This window comes from Bos indicus, chromosome 15, assembly GCF_029378745.1.
Source record: "Bos indicus isolate NIAB-ARS_2022 breed Sahiwal x Tharparkar chromosome 15, NIAB-ARS_B.indTharparkar_mat_pri_1.0, whole genome shotgun sequence".
Classification (NCBI taxonomy): domain Eukaryota; kingdom Metazoa; phylum Chordata; class Mammalia; order Artiodactyla; family Bovidae; genus Bos; species Bos indicus.
This window is the reverse complement of record NC_091774.1, coordinates 52,038,237-52,055,932: the sequence shown is the minus strand read 5'-3', so window position 1 is coordinate 52,055,932 and position 17,696 is coordinate 52,038,237. Positions and strand designations below refer to the sequence as shown.

At 41.5% G+C, this 17,696-nt stretch overlaps 1 protein-coding gene across 4 annotated transcripts in view; it reads right to left on the bottom strand.

The window, feature by feature from the left end:
* RNF121 (ring finger protein 121) overlaps window positions 1-17,696 on the bottom strand; it is an 83,200-nt gene that overhangs the window by 45,936 nt on the left and 19,568 nt on the right. For 3 of the 4 annotated variants that reach the window (XM_019974533.2, XM_019974534.2, XM_070803831.1), the window contains 2 exons: window positions 3,971-4,008; window positions 130-271 (listed from right to left, as the gene is read on the bottom strand). In XM_019974533.2, coding sequence (XP_019830092.1) covers window positions 130-271; window positions 3,971-4,008 — 180 coding nt within the window. The remainder of the gene's footprint in view (window positions 1-129; window positions 272-3,970; window positions 4,009-17,696) is intronic. The other variant, XM_019974535.2, reaches the window with a different exon arrangement.

The following is a 17,696-nucleotide window of genomic DNA, read 5'->3' as shown; positions in this document are numbered from 1 at the left end:
TATTCATACACAGTTTATTATTACTATTGATTCCTTGCCTACATGAGGCCTGGGTTAGGCTGGACTCTAGAATACTTAAGAAGAGTCTCTTGATGACTGGCAAGCAAAGAAATGAGCAAAGTGGCTTACATTGTAGGAGCGGGGATGTCTCTGTTTCCACTGCACCAGGAGCAGCTGGGCCACCACCAAGGTAGCGATAAGGATGAGGACCATTTCAGCATGCATGGCTTCGTGGCCGCGATGCTTGGCATGCATGCGTGCGTGCTCGATCCTGAAAGCCAAACAGATGCAGTGAGCTAGGTCAGGGATGGTGTGGTGATAAAGGGTCAGTGCTTTCCAGGGATACCCACTGGTCTATAGCTCAGAACACACTGTTTTAAAAAATAATAAACATTTTTATTTTTGGCTGCACATGGGCTTTGTTGCTGCACGTGGGCTTTCCTTAGTTGCGGTGAGTGGGGGCTACTCTCCAGTTGCAATGTGCAGGCTTCAGCAGCTGTGGCACACAGGCTTAGTTATTCCGAGGTATGTGGAATCTTCTCAGACCAGGGATCAAACCTGTGTCTCCTGCGATGGCAGGCAGATTCTTAACCACTGGACCATGAAGGATGTCCAGAACATACTCTTAAACTACACAAATTAGGGGCCAGAAAGACACATGCCTTAGAAGACAGGAATTCTGAGATAGAACAGGGGTTCTAGGGGCTCCAGTCACCAAGGTTACGTATGGGGTTAAAGGTTGGTGCCCTGCTCCCTACCCCCAATGGTAGAAACAGTGGATTCCTTTCCATTTTGGTCCTATTTCAACCTGTCACTGGAAGGAGAAAAGTGACCCAGAGAGAAGGTCACAGCCATAAAGGCTCATACTCTTATTCAATGATATTTATGACACCAATAAAGGAATAATATTGCAAATGTGTGCTAATTTCAGGGTTAAAGTCTTGCTTTATTTGTCCTACCCTCTCTGTCAGGATCAGAGATCCTTAAGACTAAAGCCTGAAAAATGTGAACTGCTTCAGCTTTATATTACTCCAACAGTGACTTCACTATCAGTATCCAGAGGTAAATAGTCTCTTCAAGGGCTCAGGAGAGAAAACCTAGAAACTCTTATTTAATCCAAGGCTGGCATTCTTTTGTCTTAAGGACTGGCAGAAAGTGATTCCCTTGGCCAATACAGGCAAAGAGCTTCCTCTGAGAACAGCAAAGTCAATCCTACCATTCTGTGTCAGAGTCAGCTAAGGGACAGGAATAAAGGAATTAGAAAACTGAATACAAATATAACCTATGCTCTGAAGTTTTGGTGCAAGTTCTCCATGGTGGTGACGGTGGGGGTTTAGTTGCTCTGTTGTGTCCAACTCTTTGCAATCCCATGGACTGTAGCCTGCCAGGCTTCTCTGTCCATAGGATTCTCCTGGCAAGGACACTGGAGTGGGTTGCCATTTCCATCTCCAGCAAGTTCTCCATACCCAAGGGTATCAGGGAGAAAGGGAAAGGACAACATAAATGGTAAGTATCTTCATGGAATCCCCAAGGGCAATGAGAGACTAAACAAGAAGAAACAGTGGGATGCATTATAAACAGATAAATCATAAAGAAATACAGCAAAAAGTTAGTTGTAGATTCTAGTTGGTAGATACAAGGGTGTTCAGTGTACAAATCTTTCAACTTTTCTGTATCTGAGATTTTTCATAATATAATAAAATGTTAATTTGGAAGATTTAGTAGGCAACCAAATGTCAGCCAGCCAGGCAGCCACAGTACTTAAGGGTTCATCTTACATAAATTTTTATCCTAGGTGGGAGAATCTGACAAAATATATTAATACGGGGAGGAGTCAGAAACTTAGGTTCAGAAACACCTAAGTGGTCTTAGCCAAGAAAATGTACATCTCTTCACCACAATTTCTTCATCTATCAAAAGGAGTCCATACCTTTTCTGCCTCCCTCATAGGAGTGTTTATTTGTTGCCCAAACTAAAAGGGCAATGGATATTTAAAAACCTAAGGACTGTGGGGAGTTATAAAGACAATAAAAGATAAATTTCCTGTTCTCAGACAGTATATAACTGATTGAATGTGTACAAGAAATCAAAGAAAGGATTGAGAAAAAATAGAAGTCATCTAGCTCAAGTTTGTAATCCTGTGTTTGAATACCTCCATTGGCTGAGAATATATGCCTCTTAAAGTAACCTATTTAGAACCAGAAGTGTCTGACACATTTTTAATACTCATATGTGCCTATGAAGGAATACAATACTAATGCTTTAAGAAGCAGGAAGCTCAGTATCTCAATATACCATGATTTTTTTTTTTTTTTTTTAGTATTTATTTACCTGCCCCAGATCTTAGTTGTGGCATGTGGGAACTAGTTCCCTGATCAGGGACTGAGCCCAGGTCCCCTACATTGGGAGCATGGAGCCTTAGTCAATGGACTACCAGGGATGTCCCAAAATACCACGATAATTTTAATTATGTTTCTGATAATGAGATAAAATCTATCTTACTACAGCATCAATCCTTCAGACCTAATCCTATGCTCTGGAACATATCCACTCTCTCTTTCACAATGCTGCCCCTTCAAATATTTATCATAATATTATTTAAAAACAAAACAAAACCAGGCTTCCCCGGTGGCTCAGTGGTAAAGAATCTACCTGCCAATGCGAGAGACACAGTTTCAATCTCTGATCCGGGAAGATCCCGGATGCCACGAAGCAACTAAGCCCATCCACCACAACTACTAAGCCTGCACTCTAGAGTCCTGGAGTGGCAACTACTGAAGTCCATGGCCGAGAGCCATGCTTCCAACAAGGGAAGCCACTGCAATGAGAAGCCCACCCACTACAACTAGAGAGTAGCCCCTGCTTGCTGCAACAAAGACCCAGCACAACCAAAAATAAATATAATTTTTTTTTAATTCCTTAAAAAAAAAAAAAAAAAAATCCTGTTCCTACCACCATTTTCCTGGACCCCTTTAGGCTAACAGTTCTAGATCTTTTAAACATGAAGCATATAACATAATGTGAAGACCATTAATTCTGAATGCCTTCTAGATGTATTTAGCTAAAGATCTTTTAATATGCAGTTTTACAATACAGTCAGTGCGGACTCAGCAAAACAGAACACAGTAGTACTGTTACTTCCTTTAAGGCAGACAGCATACTTTCAATGAACACCTTCCAAAATGTGGAATATTTTGGTAGCTCAGGTATACAACTGGTGCATATTACACTTAAAGTCACCTAAAATCTTGTCATATGAGTCACTATCTTTGCCATTCTATATTTTTATCATCAATAGTTTTCCTCTAAACGAAGTGCTTTTTTCTCACTATTAAAATTTCACTGGGTTGATTTCAGCTCATTGGTCAGCTACCTTGTGAAGTTGAAACTCATTTACTGAGGAGAAATAATGATAATAAGATATTTGTTGACTCACTCTGGTTACAAAGCAAGTCAGTAGCAGATGTGAGATCAGAAAATACACCTCCCATTTTCTCAAACAGAGCTCTCTGCCCTGGTTCCCAGATAATGATGATGCTAATGATGATAACCATTCTCAAAACAGGTAAAACTTACTGGAAGCTTACCACATGCCAGGCACTGTTCTAAGAATTTCACAATTATTAATCTTCAACTCTATTATGGGTACTGTAGTTTTCCTCATTTTACAAATTGGAAAAACCAAGGTAGTATGAAGTAAACTTGCCCAAGATCACATCATTAGGAAATCGCAGAAGTAGTATTCAAACCCAGATGGATGGTTTGGTACAACTATCTATTTACTCCTAAATAGATTGAGCGAGCTACCCAGGAGTGACTCAAATACTGGGAAAGATCTCAAATGACCTGTCCTCCTCGTCACAGGTCACTGTCTCCCATAGATAAGGAAGCAAAAAGGGTAGGTGTACAACTCTATCAGTAGGATTAATCTATGGTTCCCACCATGAGGGGCCCGTTCTGTCACACTTACTTCCATTGCTCCTCAGGAGAGAGTTCTGACATATCCACCTGTAGAAAGACACCACCATAAACATCCATTACTGTCTTAGAACTGTTCCTGCCCAACATACAGGGATCACACATTTGCTAGAGCTAAAAGTATGAATCAGGATTTGTGGGATATGAAGCTAGATAAAATATTCTGCCATATAATACCATTTGACTCTAATTGGCCTCATTAGACTAAGCATCAGTCCCTGCTCTGCTATCAGCTAGTGGTATGACCTTCCAACCACAAAGCTCCAGTTCTATTTGTTAGTCTTATCCTTTTATAGCAGGATTTCTTAAACCTGGACACTAGTGATAATCTTGGACTGGTTAATTCTCTGGGTTGTTTGGCAAGGGGGGATTCTGTAGATTGTATAATGTACAGCAGCATCCCTGGCCTCTACCCACTAGATGCGAGTAACATCTTCACAGATACAACAACCAAAGAAGTCTACAGATATTATCCAATGTCCCTTGGGGGATGAAAAATTGCCCCCAGGTGAAAAACCACTGCTCTAGAATTAGAGCAGTGGTGAGACTGCATCACTGACTCAATGGATATGAGTTTGAGCAAGCTCCAGGAGATGGTGAAGGACAGGGAAGCCTGGCGTGCTGCAGTCCATGGGGTCAGAGAGAGTCAGACACGACGGAGCAAATGAACAACAACAGAATACTACTAAATTCTTTGAGTTCAGGGCTTGAGTGTAGCCATATGGAAAAATACCCAAACCTCAGGACATAAGTCACTCAATACATTCTTACATTGAACTGAGCTGAAAATGCTTTTTGATGTAGAGAAGAAAAGCCGTCATAAACACTCAAAGGAATCAATCAACAAATATTCCTTTAGTACTTATGAAGTTCAAGACCCAGTTTCCCACTGTTCCTCTAATAACTTCAGAAAAGTACCTTAAGTGGAATGTGTGAAGTAAAATGGGCAGAACATCACTCTACTACTAAGTAAGTTGGTACATATTTACCATATATCTTTTATGTGTGTGCAGTGGGAATTCACCATTGCTTAGGGAGGGGTTTCTGGTTTCTACATATCCCATCTAGAGAAGGAAGAAAAGGGAGGGAAGAAAGGAAAGGGAGAAAAGGAAAGAGGGGAGGGATAGAAGGGAAGGGAGAAGAGGGGAAGAGAGAGAGGAGGGGAGAAACAATATCCCAAGGCTTTCCCCAGCCAACCAAGGTATTGAAATCAACCACCCCTTTATCCTACTTTACACTGTTTCACGGAATTTATTCAAGTGACTGACTCAGTCCTTCATCTCCCTGGAAGGACAGAGGTCCCCTCCCAGAGAGGACAAGTAGATACAGGAAATGGAAAGGCCCAGCTGGGTGGTACCTGAGCAGACAATTCAGAACCACAGTCTTATATTATCTTAGATATGCTTTCCAAGTGATTTAACTGCTGCTTAAATCCAGGGTCAGGGCCAGGGTGATATAAGCAAGGCATCAAGGACCCAAAATTTACAGAGGCACACACTTTCAGGTACTGACCCTGCACTTGCATGACCTTAAGAGTGAGTGCCTCCTTCAAGTCTGTGCCCTGCACTTTGTATGCTTCACCCTAGTCCAAGTCCTGCTTATGTTTATCTTGCTCCCATCCTAGAGCATCTCACAGAGCTAAGGAGAATACACTCCTTTTGTGTCTTTCAAGAATAGCAGAGCTGAGCATATATTAAACACTCAATGAGTACTTATGGAATTGAACAGAATTCCTTCCAACAGGGTAATAAGTAAGTATGCTGACAAACCAGCATCCTACCTGGAGATGCTTAAATGAGGATGTAAACAAACACTTGAAAAATACCTAAGGAGCATCTGGGAAATAAGTATTCATTTTCTGGAGGCACCCAGAAAATCATGCTTAAAAAAACGGCATGTCAAAACAAAACACAACTACATATTCAAAAAAGCAAGACAAGTCTGTTGAATGGAAAACAAGGAAGATCCAGAGAACTGGGCCAGGCATGGGGACACCTCTCTGTGAGATAGTGCTCAAGCGTGCTACTATTTGTGCCTTAAAGTTTCTCTCATTGGAAAACAGAGACTGTCTTCTGACTTCATTGTGGGGCTGTGAGAATATACTAGTATTATACTGCAAGTGATTTCACTGCCTTTCCTCCTAGGAGCACAGGTGCTCAGTTGCTAAGTCATGTCCAACTCTTTGCAACCCCATGGACTAGCCCATCACAGTCCTCTGTCCACGGAATTTTCCAGGCAATACAGAAGTGGGTTGCCATGCACTTCTCCAGGGAATCTTCCCAACCTAGGGTTCCAACTTGAATCTCCTGAGTGTATTTCACAAAGTACCTGGAGAGGCCAGGGAACTGAATGTTGGTGAAGCACAGGACAGTGATGCTTTCAGAGCCTCAGGGAAGGCTCAGAAGGGCAAGCTCTTACACTGAGACTAGACCTGGTGCTTAGAAGGCCATTTAGCATTTCATGGAGTAGCGTGAGTACTGGAGTGGAGTAATGGTAAGAGTCAAGAAATGATGTGGCTTTAATATTTCCATCCTGAACCAAAAGATTTTAAAAATTACATCCAAACCAGTCATCTAGCTCAAGTGGAAAAACAAGGAGAGCTATAAGCTATTCTGTAAGTAAGCTGTACCCTAGAAATACATCTGCATTTTCTCCCTCACTAATGAGTTTATTCATCTGGGGCCAAGCAGTAAGTCATTCAGGTCCCCTGTCCAGGCTCAGGTAGCTAATTGGGCAGGCTCTCAGGGCAGGATTGATAGGCCCATATTCCACTCCTAAGACTCGAACACAGAATGTCTTTTTGACAACCAATCACCCCTCTCCTAGGATTTCACAAAGCTTCTAGTCGTGTTAATCTACCAAAGTCCAGATTTGAAAGAATTTAAATCAAAAATGTCAGGCAGAGGGCAAGATAAAATTTCACAAAAATGGAAAATGATCTGTGGTTGACTGATATATTTTTTCAGATGCAAAACACAGATGGATCCACCAGTGTAATCCCACAAGCAGGCCTCTGTCCCCCACAAATACTGATACTCTGGGGTCTCTTGAATCTTTACACAGACTGATTAGTTTGTCCCTTCAACCTTTCTCTTCCACCAAACCACATTCTGCCTTCCATGCAAAATGCCAGCCAAATCCTCCTGGGTCCAGAAAGGCCCATTAGACTGACCCCACTCACTGAAGGGAAAAAAAAATCCTCAACTGCTTTGAGCATGATCCACAGTCCAGAAGCATCAGCACCCTGAGAGCTTAAAAACAGAGGCTTCAGAATCCATCCCGGACCTCCTGGATCAGAAGTTGCATTTAATAAGATACCCAGGTAATTCACACGCACATAAAAGCACTGCTGTTGCATTCCAGCACTCACATTCAGTCTGTCCTACAGTCACACACCTCCACACACCTGAACTGCTTTTGTTAACAGCTTTCCTGAGATCTAATTCACATGGCATAAAATTCACCCATTTAAAATGTGCTATTCAATGTTTTTAGTATATGCAGAGTTGTGCTACCATCACTGCTCTTTAAATTTAGAACGGTTTTTACTACTCTAAAAATGAAACCAAGTCGGCCATCACTCTGCAACATCCCTCAGCCCAAGAAACCACTAATTTAATTTCGATCTCTATCTACACATTTGCCTGTTCTAGACGTTTCATATAAATGAGATTTGACAATATGTGGTCTTTAGAGAATGGCTTCTTTCACTTAGCATATTTTCAGTGTTGCTGCAAGTATTATAGTCATTCCTTTTTACTGCCAAATAATACTATATTATATGGATATACAATATTTTCTTTGCCCGTTCATCAGCTGATGGACATCTGCATTGTTTACAGCTTTGTGTTATTATAAATAATGCTGTTATGAACGTTAACTTACAAGTTTTCATACAGACATGATCTCATTTCGCCTGAGCATATATCTAGTAGTGGAATGGTCTGGTTGTATGGTAACTCAATGCCTAACCTTTGGAAGAACTGACACTTTGTTTTCCACAGCAGTTGTACCATTTCACATGCCCCCCAGCAGTGCACAAGAGTTCCAATTCCTCCACATTGTTGACAACACTTGGTATTATCTTTTTGGTAAGAAGCATCCCACTGAGTGTGAAATGGTAGATTAATGTGATTTTGATTTTGCGTTCCTCTGACGTATAACGATGTTGAGCACCTTTTCGTATGACTATCAGCCATTCACATATCTTCTTTGGAGAAAAATTTATCCAGATCCTTCGTCCACTTGTTAAAAACAGATTTTTTTTCCCAGCAGTTTTAGGTTCACAAACTTCCCTGGTGGCTCAGACAGTAAAGCGTCTGCATACAATGCAGGAGACCCAGGTTCAACCCCTGGGTCAGGAAGATCTCCTGGAGAAGGCAATGGCACCCCACTCCAGTACTCTTGCCTGGAAAATCCCATGGACGGAGGAGCCTGGTAGGCTACAGTCCATGGGGTCGCAAAGAGTTGGACACGACTGAGTGACTTCACTTTTAAGTTCACAACAAAACTGAGTGGAAAGCAGAATTTTCCATATGCTCCCTGCTCCTCAATATGCATAGCCTCCCTCATCAACATCCCTCATCAGAGAAGTACCTTTGTGCCAACTGAGGAACCTACATTGACGTATCATCACCCAAAGTCCATAGTTTACCTCAGAGTTCACTACTGATGTACATTCTATGGGCTAGGACAAACATAACATTCTTATGGACACATATCCATAAACAGAGTATCATACAGAGTAGTCCTACCGACCTAAAAATTCTCTGTGCTCCTCTTATTCATCCCTCCATCTCCCCTAATCCCTAGCCACCACTGCTCTTTTTACGGTCTCCATAGTATCACCTTGTCCATATAGTTGAAATCATGTAGTACACAGCCTTTTCACATTGGCTTCTTTCACTTAGTAACATGCATTTAATCTTCCTCCATGTGTGTTCAGGGTTTAATAGCTCATTTCTGTTTTAGTACTGAATTAAACTCCACTGTCTGGAAGTGCCACAGTTTATTTACCCATTCACCTACTAAGACGCTATGTGTGCTCAGTCACTCAGTCACGCCCGACTCTGCACCACCGGAACTACAGCTTGCCATGCTCCTCTGTCCATGGAATTTTCCAGTCAAGAATACTGGAATGGGTTGCCATTTCCTACTCCAGGGGACCTTCCCAACGTAGGGATTGAACATGTGTCTCTTTGTCTCCTGCACTGTCAGGCAGATTCTTTACCACTGGGCCACCTGGGAAGCAAAAGACATCTTGGTTGCTTCCAAATTTTAGCAATTATTAAGCTGCTATAAAGATCTGTGTACAGGTTTCTGTATGAACATACATTTTCAGCTCCTTTGGGGATATATTAAGGAGCACAACTCCTGGATATGGTATGGTAATAGTAAGTTTAATTTTGCAAGAAACTGCAAAACTATCTTCCAAAGTTTGACGGAAGATATTCTCTTGCATTCCCACCAGAAATGAATGACAGTTCCTGTTGCTCCACATCCTCCCAGTATTTGGCAGTGTCAGTGTCTCAGATTCTGATGATTCTAATAGGTGTGTAGTGGTATCTCACTGCTGTTTTAATTTGAATTTCGCTGACTACATGAGGTGGGACATCTTTCACATGCTTATTTTCTATCTATGTGTCTTCTTTGGTGTATCTTTCTAACTATGTATCTTCTTTGTTAAAGTCTCTAGCCTACTTTTTAAACAGGTTTTCTTATTACTGAGTTGAAAGAGTTCTTTGTGTATTTTAGGTAATAGTCCTTTATTTCTTTATTGTATATTTATTTATGGCTGTGTCAGGTCTTAGTTGTGGCATGTGGGATCTTGGGCTTCCCAGGTGGCTCAGTGGTAAAGAATCTGCCTGCCAATGCAGGAGACGCGAGAGACATGAGTTCAATCCCTAGGTTGGGAAGATCCCCTGGAAGAGTAAATGACAACCCATTCGAGTATTTCTTGCCTGGAAAATTCCACGGACAGAGCAGCCTGGGGAGCCACAGTCAACGGGGTCATAAAGAATCGGACACAACTGAAAACACACACACACACGTGGCATCTTAGTTCCCCAACCAGAGATTCAACCTGCACCCTCTGCATTGGAGGATGGATTCTCAACCACTGAACCACCAGGGAAGTCCCTGACAGTCTTTTTTCCTGACAATCTCTTTTAATTGATGCATTTAAACAACTAATGTTCAAAGTGATTGATACAGTTGGATTAATATCTACTATATATTTGTTACTGTTTTCTATGTGTTGCCCTTGCCTGTTCCTTTTTTTGTCTTCTAATCTTTTTCTGCCTTTTGTAGTTTTAACTGAGAATATTATGATTACATTTCCTTTCCTTTCTTAGCTTATCAGTTATACTTTTTTTTGGCCACGCTGTGCAGTTTGTGGGATCTTAGTTCCCCAACCAAGGATTGAACCTGGGCCATCAGCAGTGAAAGCACAGAGTCATGACCACTGGACCAACATGGAATTCCCTATACTTTTATTTTTACTTCTTTTAGAGGTTGCTCTAGAATTTACAATATACATAAATAGTAAAATCCACTTTCAAACAATACTGTATCACGTCACAGACAGTGTGAGTACCTTATAACAACAAAATAATCTTAATTCCTCCTCTCATCCCTTGTATCATTGCTGTCATTCATTTCACTTATCCCTAAGTACACATACAGAAACATATGCAGTCAAATACAGTGTCGGTATTACAACTTTCACAAAACTATTCACTGTTATATCAATCAACAACTTGTAAACTAAAAGAGCCACTACAAAATTCCTATAGCTTATATATTTAATGGTGAAAGACTGAATGCTTTTCCCCTAAGATCAGAAATAATGTCAGGATGTCCACCCTCACCACTACTATTCAAAACATACTGACGTTTCTGGCCAACAAAATAAAGTGATAAAAGGTACAGACTAAAAAGAAATAAAACTGTCCCTTATTTGCAGATGACATGATGGCCTACACAGAAAATCCCAAAGAATCTATGAAAAAAAAATTCTAGAATAACAGCGTTCAGCAAGGTGGCAGAATATAAACATACACACAAAAGTTATATTTCTATATTAGCAAAGAACATGTGGAAAATGACATTTAAGATACAATAAAATTTACAATTAAAAAAAGAATTAGTAAAATAAATGTTTTTTCAGTCTACTTTCACTTACTCCCATTCCAATGCTTTTCCTTTGTTTAGGTAGACCTGAGGCTCTGACCTCTCTTATTTTCCTCTCTCTAAACAACTTTTAATATTTCTTGCAAGACAAGCCTGTGTGTGTGCTCAGTCATGTTTGAGCCTTTGCCACACTGTGGACTGTAGCCCGGCAGGCTCCTCTGCCCATGGGACTTTCAGGCAAGAATACTGGAGTGGGTTGCCATTTCCTTCTCCAGGCTACCTTCCTGATGCAGGGATCAAACCCGAGTCTCTTGAATCTCTGCACTGGCAGGTGGATTCTTTACCACTAGTGCCACCGGAAGCAAGACAGCCTACTAGCAACAAATTTGCTCTATTTTTGTCTGTCTTTTTTAATTTAATTTATTTGGGTCTTTGTTGCTGCACATGGGCTTTCTCTAGTTCCAGTGGGCTGGGGCTCCTCTAGTTGTGGTGCAGACTTCTTAATGTGGATGCTTCTCTTGTGAAGCATGGGCTCAGAAGCCGTGGTGCACCAGCTTAGCTGCTCCGCAGCACGTGGAATCTTCCCAGACCAGGGATTGAACCTGTGTCCCCTGCACTGGCAGGTGGATTCTTAACCACTGAACCATCAGGGAGACCCTATTTCTCCTCTTTTGAAGGCTGATTTTCAGGATACAGAAATCTAGGCAGATGGGGGTTTGTCTTTACTCTTCTATAGGTAAAGTGTTTTCTCTGCTGGCTTCTTTCAGAATTTTTTCTTTGTCTCTGACTTTCTATGATTTGAAAAATGATATGCCTAGATGTAGTGGGGGGAGGGGAGGCGCGGTGTTGGCATTTAACCTGCTTGGTGTTTTCTGAACTTCCTGGATCAGTGGTTTGGTGTCTGACATTAACTTGAAGAGATTCCCTGTCATTATTGTTTAAAATATTTGTTTCTCTCCTCCTTCTGTTATTCCCATGATGCACCTGTTTCTGTCTATTCAGGTCGCTGTGACAAAGTACCATTGACTAGGTGGCTTATAAACAACAAACATTTACTTCTCACATTTCTGGAGGGTGGAAGTCCAGGATCAAGCACAAGCTGGAAGGGATTAGGAAACTCTGTGGGGCCTCTACTGTAAGAGTACAGACTCCAATTATGAGGGTTCTGCCCTCAGGACCTAATCACTTCCTATAAGCCCCATCTCCTAACACCAATACCTTTAGGATTAGGATTTCAACATATGAATTTATGGGGAACATGAACATTCAGACCATAACAACACACCTTTACTTTTGTAGTAGTCCCACAGTTCTTGGGATATTTTCTTTCAAGTCTTTATTTTTTAATTTTTATAGGTTTCTACTGAAATATTCTCAAGCTCGGGAGACTCTTTCTTCGGCTTTATCTAGTCTATTGATAAGCCCATCAAGGGCATTTTTCACTTCTGTCAGGGTGTTTTTGATCTCTAAACATTTCTTTTTGATTCCTTCTTAGAATGTAAATTTATCTGCGTACAATGCCCAGCTGTTCTTGCATGTTGTCTCGTGTATCCATTTGAGCATACTTAGCACAGCAATCAGTTATTTTAAATTCCTTGTCTAGTGATTCCAACATCCCTGCCAGAGATGGGTTTAATTCTGATACTTGGCCTGTCTCTTCAAAGTATGTTTTGCCTTTTAATATATCTTGCAATTTTTTGATAGCTGGGTATGATATACGAGGTAAAAGGAATTTCTATAAACAGGGATTTAGTACTGTAGTGGTAGGATGCTGGGGAGGAACAGCCTTCTCCAGTTCTATGACTGGGTTTCAGTCTTTTAGTGAGTGTGTGCCTGTGGAGTGTGAACTTCACAAGTGCTTCGCAGTGCCTCACCCACCCCTCTTAGGTGGGGCACAATGGCTTAAGAGGACGGAGTTGGGGATTTCCCTTATCCAACATAAAAAGCTACAACTGGTCAGAGATGGGTATTTTCTTTCCCCTAGATCAGTCAGGCTCTGATAAAACCCCAAAAGGTTAGACTATGGTTAAACAGTTTCCCCTGATGGCAGATCTTAAGAAGAACAGAATGCTCTGTAGTATTTTTAAAAGGTTCTTTCCCAGCCCTGCCAGCCACAAAAGCACAAAGGGATTTTTCTCAATACTCAATGTAAGAACCTGCCAGATACCTGGAAGGTCATTGTGGGGGCCCTGAATATCTATGAGTACCTGTGGAGTTCTTAACTTTGAGTTGTCCACACTGAGCCTCGAGCAATTTATTACAATCCAGGTTTCCCTGCGCCAATACTGGTTCCCACAGAGGTTTCTGCTTCTGTAAGTTGTGATTCATGCCAGCAGTTTGTCTTTGTCCATGACCTCACTTTTCTAAAGATCTAAGAATTGTTGATTTTTCAGTTTTTTCAGCTTTTTACTCATTCTTAGGACAGAATAGTGATTTCCAAGCTTCTTACATGCCATATTGAAACCCTTCTGTCCATTTTTTAAAAGTAGGTTATTTATATTTTAATTGTTGAGTTATAAAAGTTTTTTTAATATATTCTGGATATAAAGTCTCTTATCTGATACATGACCTGCAAGTACTTTCTCTCATTCTATGCTGTGCTTAGTCGCTCAATCATGTCCGACTCTTTGCGACCCCATGGACTGTAGCCCGCCAGGCTCCTCTGTCCATGGAATTCTCCAGGCAAGAATACTGGAGTGGGTTGCCATGCCCTCCTCCAGGGGATCTTCCCAACCCAGGGATCAAACCCAGGTCTCCCGCATTGCAGGCGGATTCTTTACTGTCTGGGCCACCAGGTAAATCCCCTTCTTCCATTCTGTGGGTTGTCTTTTTACTTTTTTTGGTGATGTCCTATGCAATACAAGTTTTTCATTTTAATGAAGTACAGTTTTCTTTTTCTTTTACTGCTTTTACTTTTTGTGTCATATCTAAGAAACTACTGTCTAATTTGATAGTGATTTATGACTACTCTTCTTCTGAGAGTTTTATATTTTTAGTTATTACATTTACGTCATTGGTCTGTTCCCTGCCCCACCCCCCACCCCATTGGCCTGTTTTGAGTCAATTTTTTTATATGGTGCGATGCAGGGGGTCCAACTTCATTCTTTTGCCTATGGCTATCTAGCTGTCTCAGCATCATTTGTTAAAAAGACTATTCATTTCCCCTGTGGACCTGATTGTTCACACTGGCTCTTAACTCTCTAAGAAGGTACAACACCCTTGTTTCCCACATTATTTTCTTAAGTGTCCACATAGCTCTATATATCAGAACCTCTGAAAAGATAGCTGGACATACATACTACCATATATACAATACCAGATCTACAAGACCTTTTAGAACTAACATCCAAAAAAGATGTCCTTTTCATTATAGGGGACTGGAATGCAAAAGTAGGAAGTCAAGAAATACCTGGAGTAACAGGCAAATTTGGCCTTGGAGTGCAGAATAAAGCAGGGCAAAGCCTTATAGAGTTTTGCCAAGAGAACGCACTGGTCATAGCAAACACCCACTTCCAACAACACAAGAGAAGACTCTACACATGGACATCACCAGACGGTCAACACTGAAATAAGACTGATTATATTCTTTGAAGCCAAAGATGGAGAAGCTCTATACAGTCAGCAAAAACAAGACTGGGAGCTGACTGCGGCTGAGATCATGAACTCCTTATTGCCAAATTCAGACTTAAGTTGAAGAAAGTGGGGAAAACCACTAGACCATTCAGGTATGACCTAAATCAAATCCCTTATGACTATACAGTAAAAGTGAGAGATAGACTTAAAGGACTAGATCTGATAGAGTGTCTGATGAACTAGGGATGGAGGTTCGTGATACTGTACAGGAGACAGGGATCAAGACCATCTCCAAGAAAAAGAAATCCAAAAAAGCAAAATGGCTGTCTGAGGAGGCCTTATAAATAGCTGTGAAAAGAAGAGAAGCAAAAAGCAAAGGAGAAAAGGAAAGGTATACCCATTTGAATGCAGAGTTCCAAAGAATAGCAAGGAGAGATAAGAAAGCCTTCCTCAGCAATCAGTGCAAAGAAATAGAGGAAAACAATAGAATGAGAAAGACCAGAGATCTCTTCAAGAAAATCAGAGATACCAAGGGATCATTTCACGCAAAGATGGGCTCAATAAAAGACAGAAATGGTATGGACTTAACACAAGCAGAAGATATTAAGAAGAGGTGGCAAGAATACACAGAAGAACTGTACAAAAAAGATCTTCACGACCCAGATAATCACGACGGTGTGATCACTCACCTAGAGCCAGACATCCTGGAATGTGAAGTCAAGTGGGCCTTAGAAAGCATCACTATGAACAAAGCTAGTGGAGGTGATGGAATTCCAGTTGAGCTATTTCAAATCCTGAAAGATGATGCTGTGAAAGTGCTGCACTCAATATGCCAGCAAATTTGGAAATCTCAGCAGTGGCCACAGGACTGGAAAAGGTCAGTTTTCATTCCAATCCCAAAGAAAGGCAATACCAAAGAATGCTCAAACTACCGCACAATTGCACTCATCTCACACGCTAGTAAAGGAATGCTCAAAATTCTCCAAGCCAGGCTTCAGCAATATGTGAACCGTGAACTTCCTGATGTTCAAGCTGGTTTTAGAAAAGGCAGAGGAACCAGCGATCAAATTGCCAACATCCGCTGGATCATGGAAAAAGCAAGAGAGTTCCAGAAAAACATCTATTTCTGCTTTATTGACTATGCCAAAGCCTTTGACTGTGTGGATCACAATAAACTGTGGGAAATTCTGAAGGACATGGGAATACCAGACCACCTGACCTGCCTCGAGAAACTTGTATGCAGGTCAGGAAGCAACAGTTAGAACTGGACATAGAACAACAGACTGGTTCCAAATAGGAAAAGGAGTACGTCGAGGCTGTATATTGTCACTCTGCTTATTTAACTTCTATGCAGAGTACATCATGAGAAACTCTGGGCTGGAGGAAGCACAAGCTGGGATCAAGACTGCTTGGAGAAGTATAAATAACCTCAGATATGCAGATGATACCACCCTTATGGCAGAAAGTGAAGAACTAAAGAGCCTCTTGATGAAAGTGAAAGAGGAGAGTGAAAAAGTTGGTTTAAAGCTCAACATTCAGAAAACTAAGATCATGGCATCCAGTCCTGTCACTTCATGGCAAATAGATGGGGAAACAGCGGCTGACTTTATTTTTGGGGGCTCTAAAATCACTGCAGATAGTGACTGCAGCCATGAAATTAAAAGACACTTACTCCCTGAAAGGAAAGTTATGACCAACCTAGAGAGCATATTCAAAAGCACAGACTTTACTTTGTCAACAAAGGTCCGTCTCATCAAGGGCTATGGTTTTTCCAGTAGTCATGTATGGATGTGAGGGTTGGACTAAAAAGAAAGCTGAGTGCCAAAGAATTGATGCTTTTGAACTGTGGTGTTGGAGAAGACTCTTCAGAGTCCCTTGGACTGCAAAGAGATCCAACCAGTCCACCCTAAAGGAGATCAGCCCTGGGTGTTCACTGGAAGGACTGATATTGAAGCTGAAACTCCAATACTTTGGCCACCTGATGTGAAGAGCTGACTCATTTGAAAAGACCCTGATGCTGGGAAAGACTGAAGGCAGGAGAAGGTGACGACAGAGGATAAGATGTTTGGATGGCATCACTGACTCAATGGACTTGAGTCTGGGGAAACTCCAGGAGTTGGTGACAGACAGGGAGGCTTGTCATGCTGTGGTTCATGGGGTCACAAAGTCGGACACGACTGAGCGACTGAACTGAACTGAAAGAATGTATGTAAAGCATACTATAGAGAAAGAAAAGAAAGCCTCTGAAGCTATCTGTAAAGTCTGATACATTTATTCATTTACTCAACTCTCATTTAAGGCACTTGTGTACTGAATGTGTAGGTTCTGGCTAGTCATGGAGATACAAAGATGAACCAGACATTTTTTCCTGCCCTTGAGAAGACAGATAAAAAATAAAACAATTAGGCTGTTTTAAAAGCATTTACTCAGTAGAGGGAACACAACTCTCCATTTTACAAAACACACAAATGAGGTATAAAGGAGAAAATCACTCACTAAAGATGACATTATGGGGGACAGGGACAGGAGTGACGGGGAAAGAATCACAGACCTTAAGGACGAAATCAGAGTCAAAGCTTTGGGCCTCAAATGGCCAAGCCAATGACTAGCCTCAAGGTCATGCGAGGGCCACATTATGACTTTCTTGGGCCCTAGGTACTTTCGCCTTTGTGGAACGCTTCCTACATTAAAAATATATATATTAGGGACATCCCTGGTGGTCCAGTGGTTAAGAATCTGCCTGCCAATGCAGGGGACACAGGTTCAATTCCTGCGCTGTGGAGGTTGCACATGCCGAGGGGCAACTAAGTCCATGCATCAAAACTACTGAGCCTGTGTTTGCAAGTACTGAGGCCCACACGCTGGAGCCCATGCTCTGCAACAAGAAGCCGCTGCAGTGCGAAGCCCATGCACTGCAACTAGAGAGTGGTGCCTACTTGCTGCAACTAGAGAAAGCCCGGGCACAGAAATGAAGACCTAGCACAGCCAAAAATAAGTAAAAATAAAAAATTTTT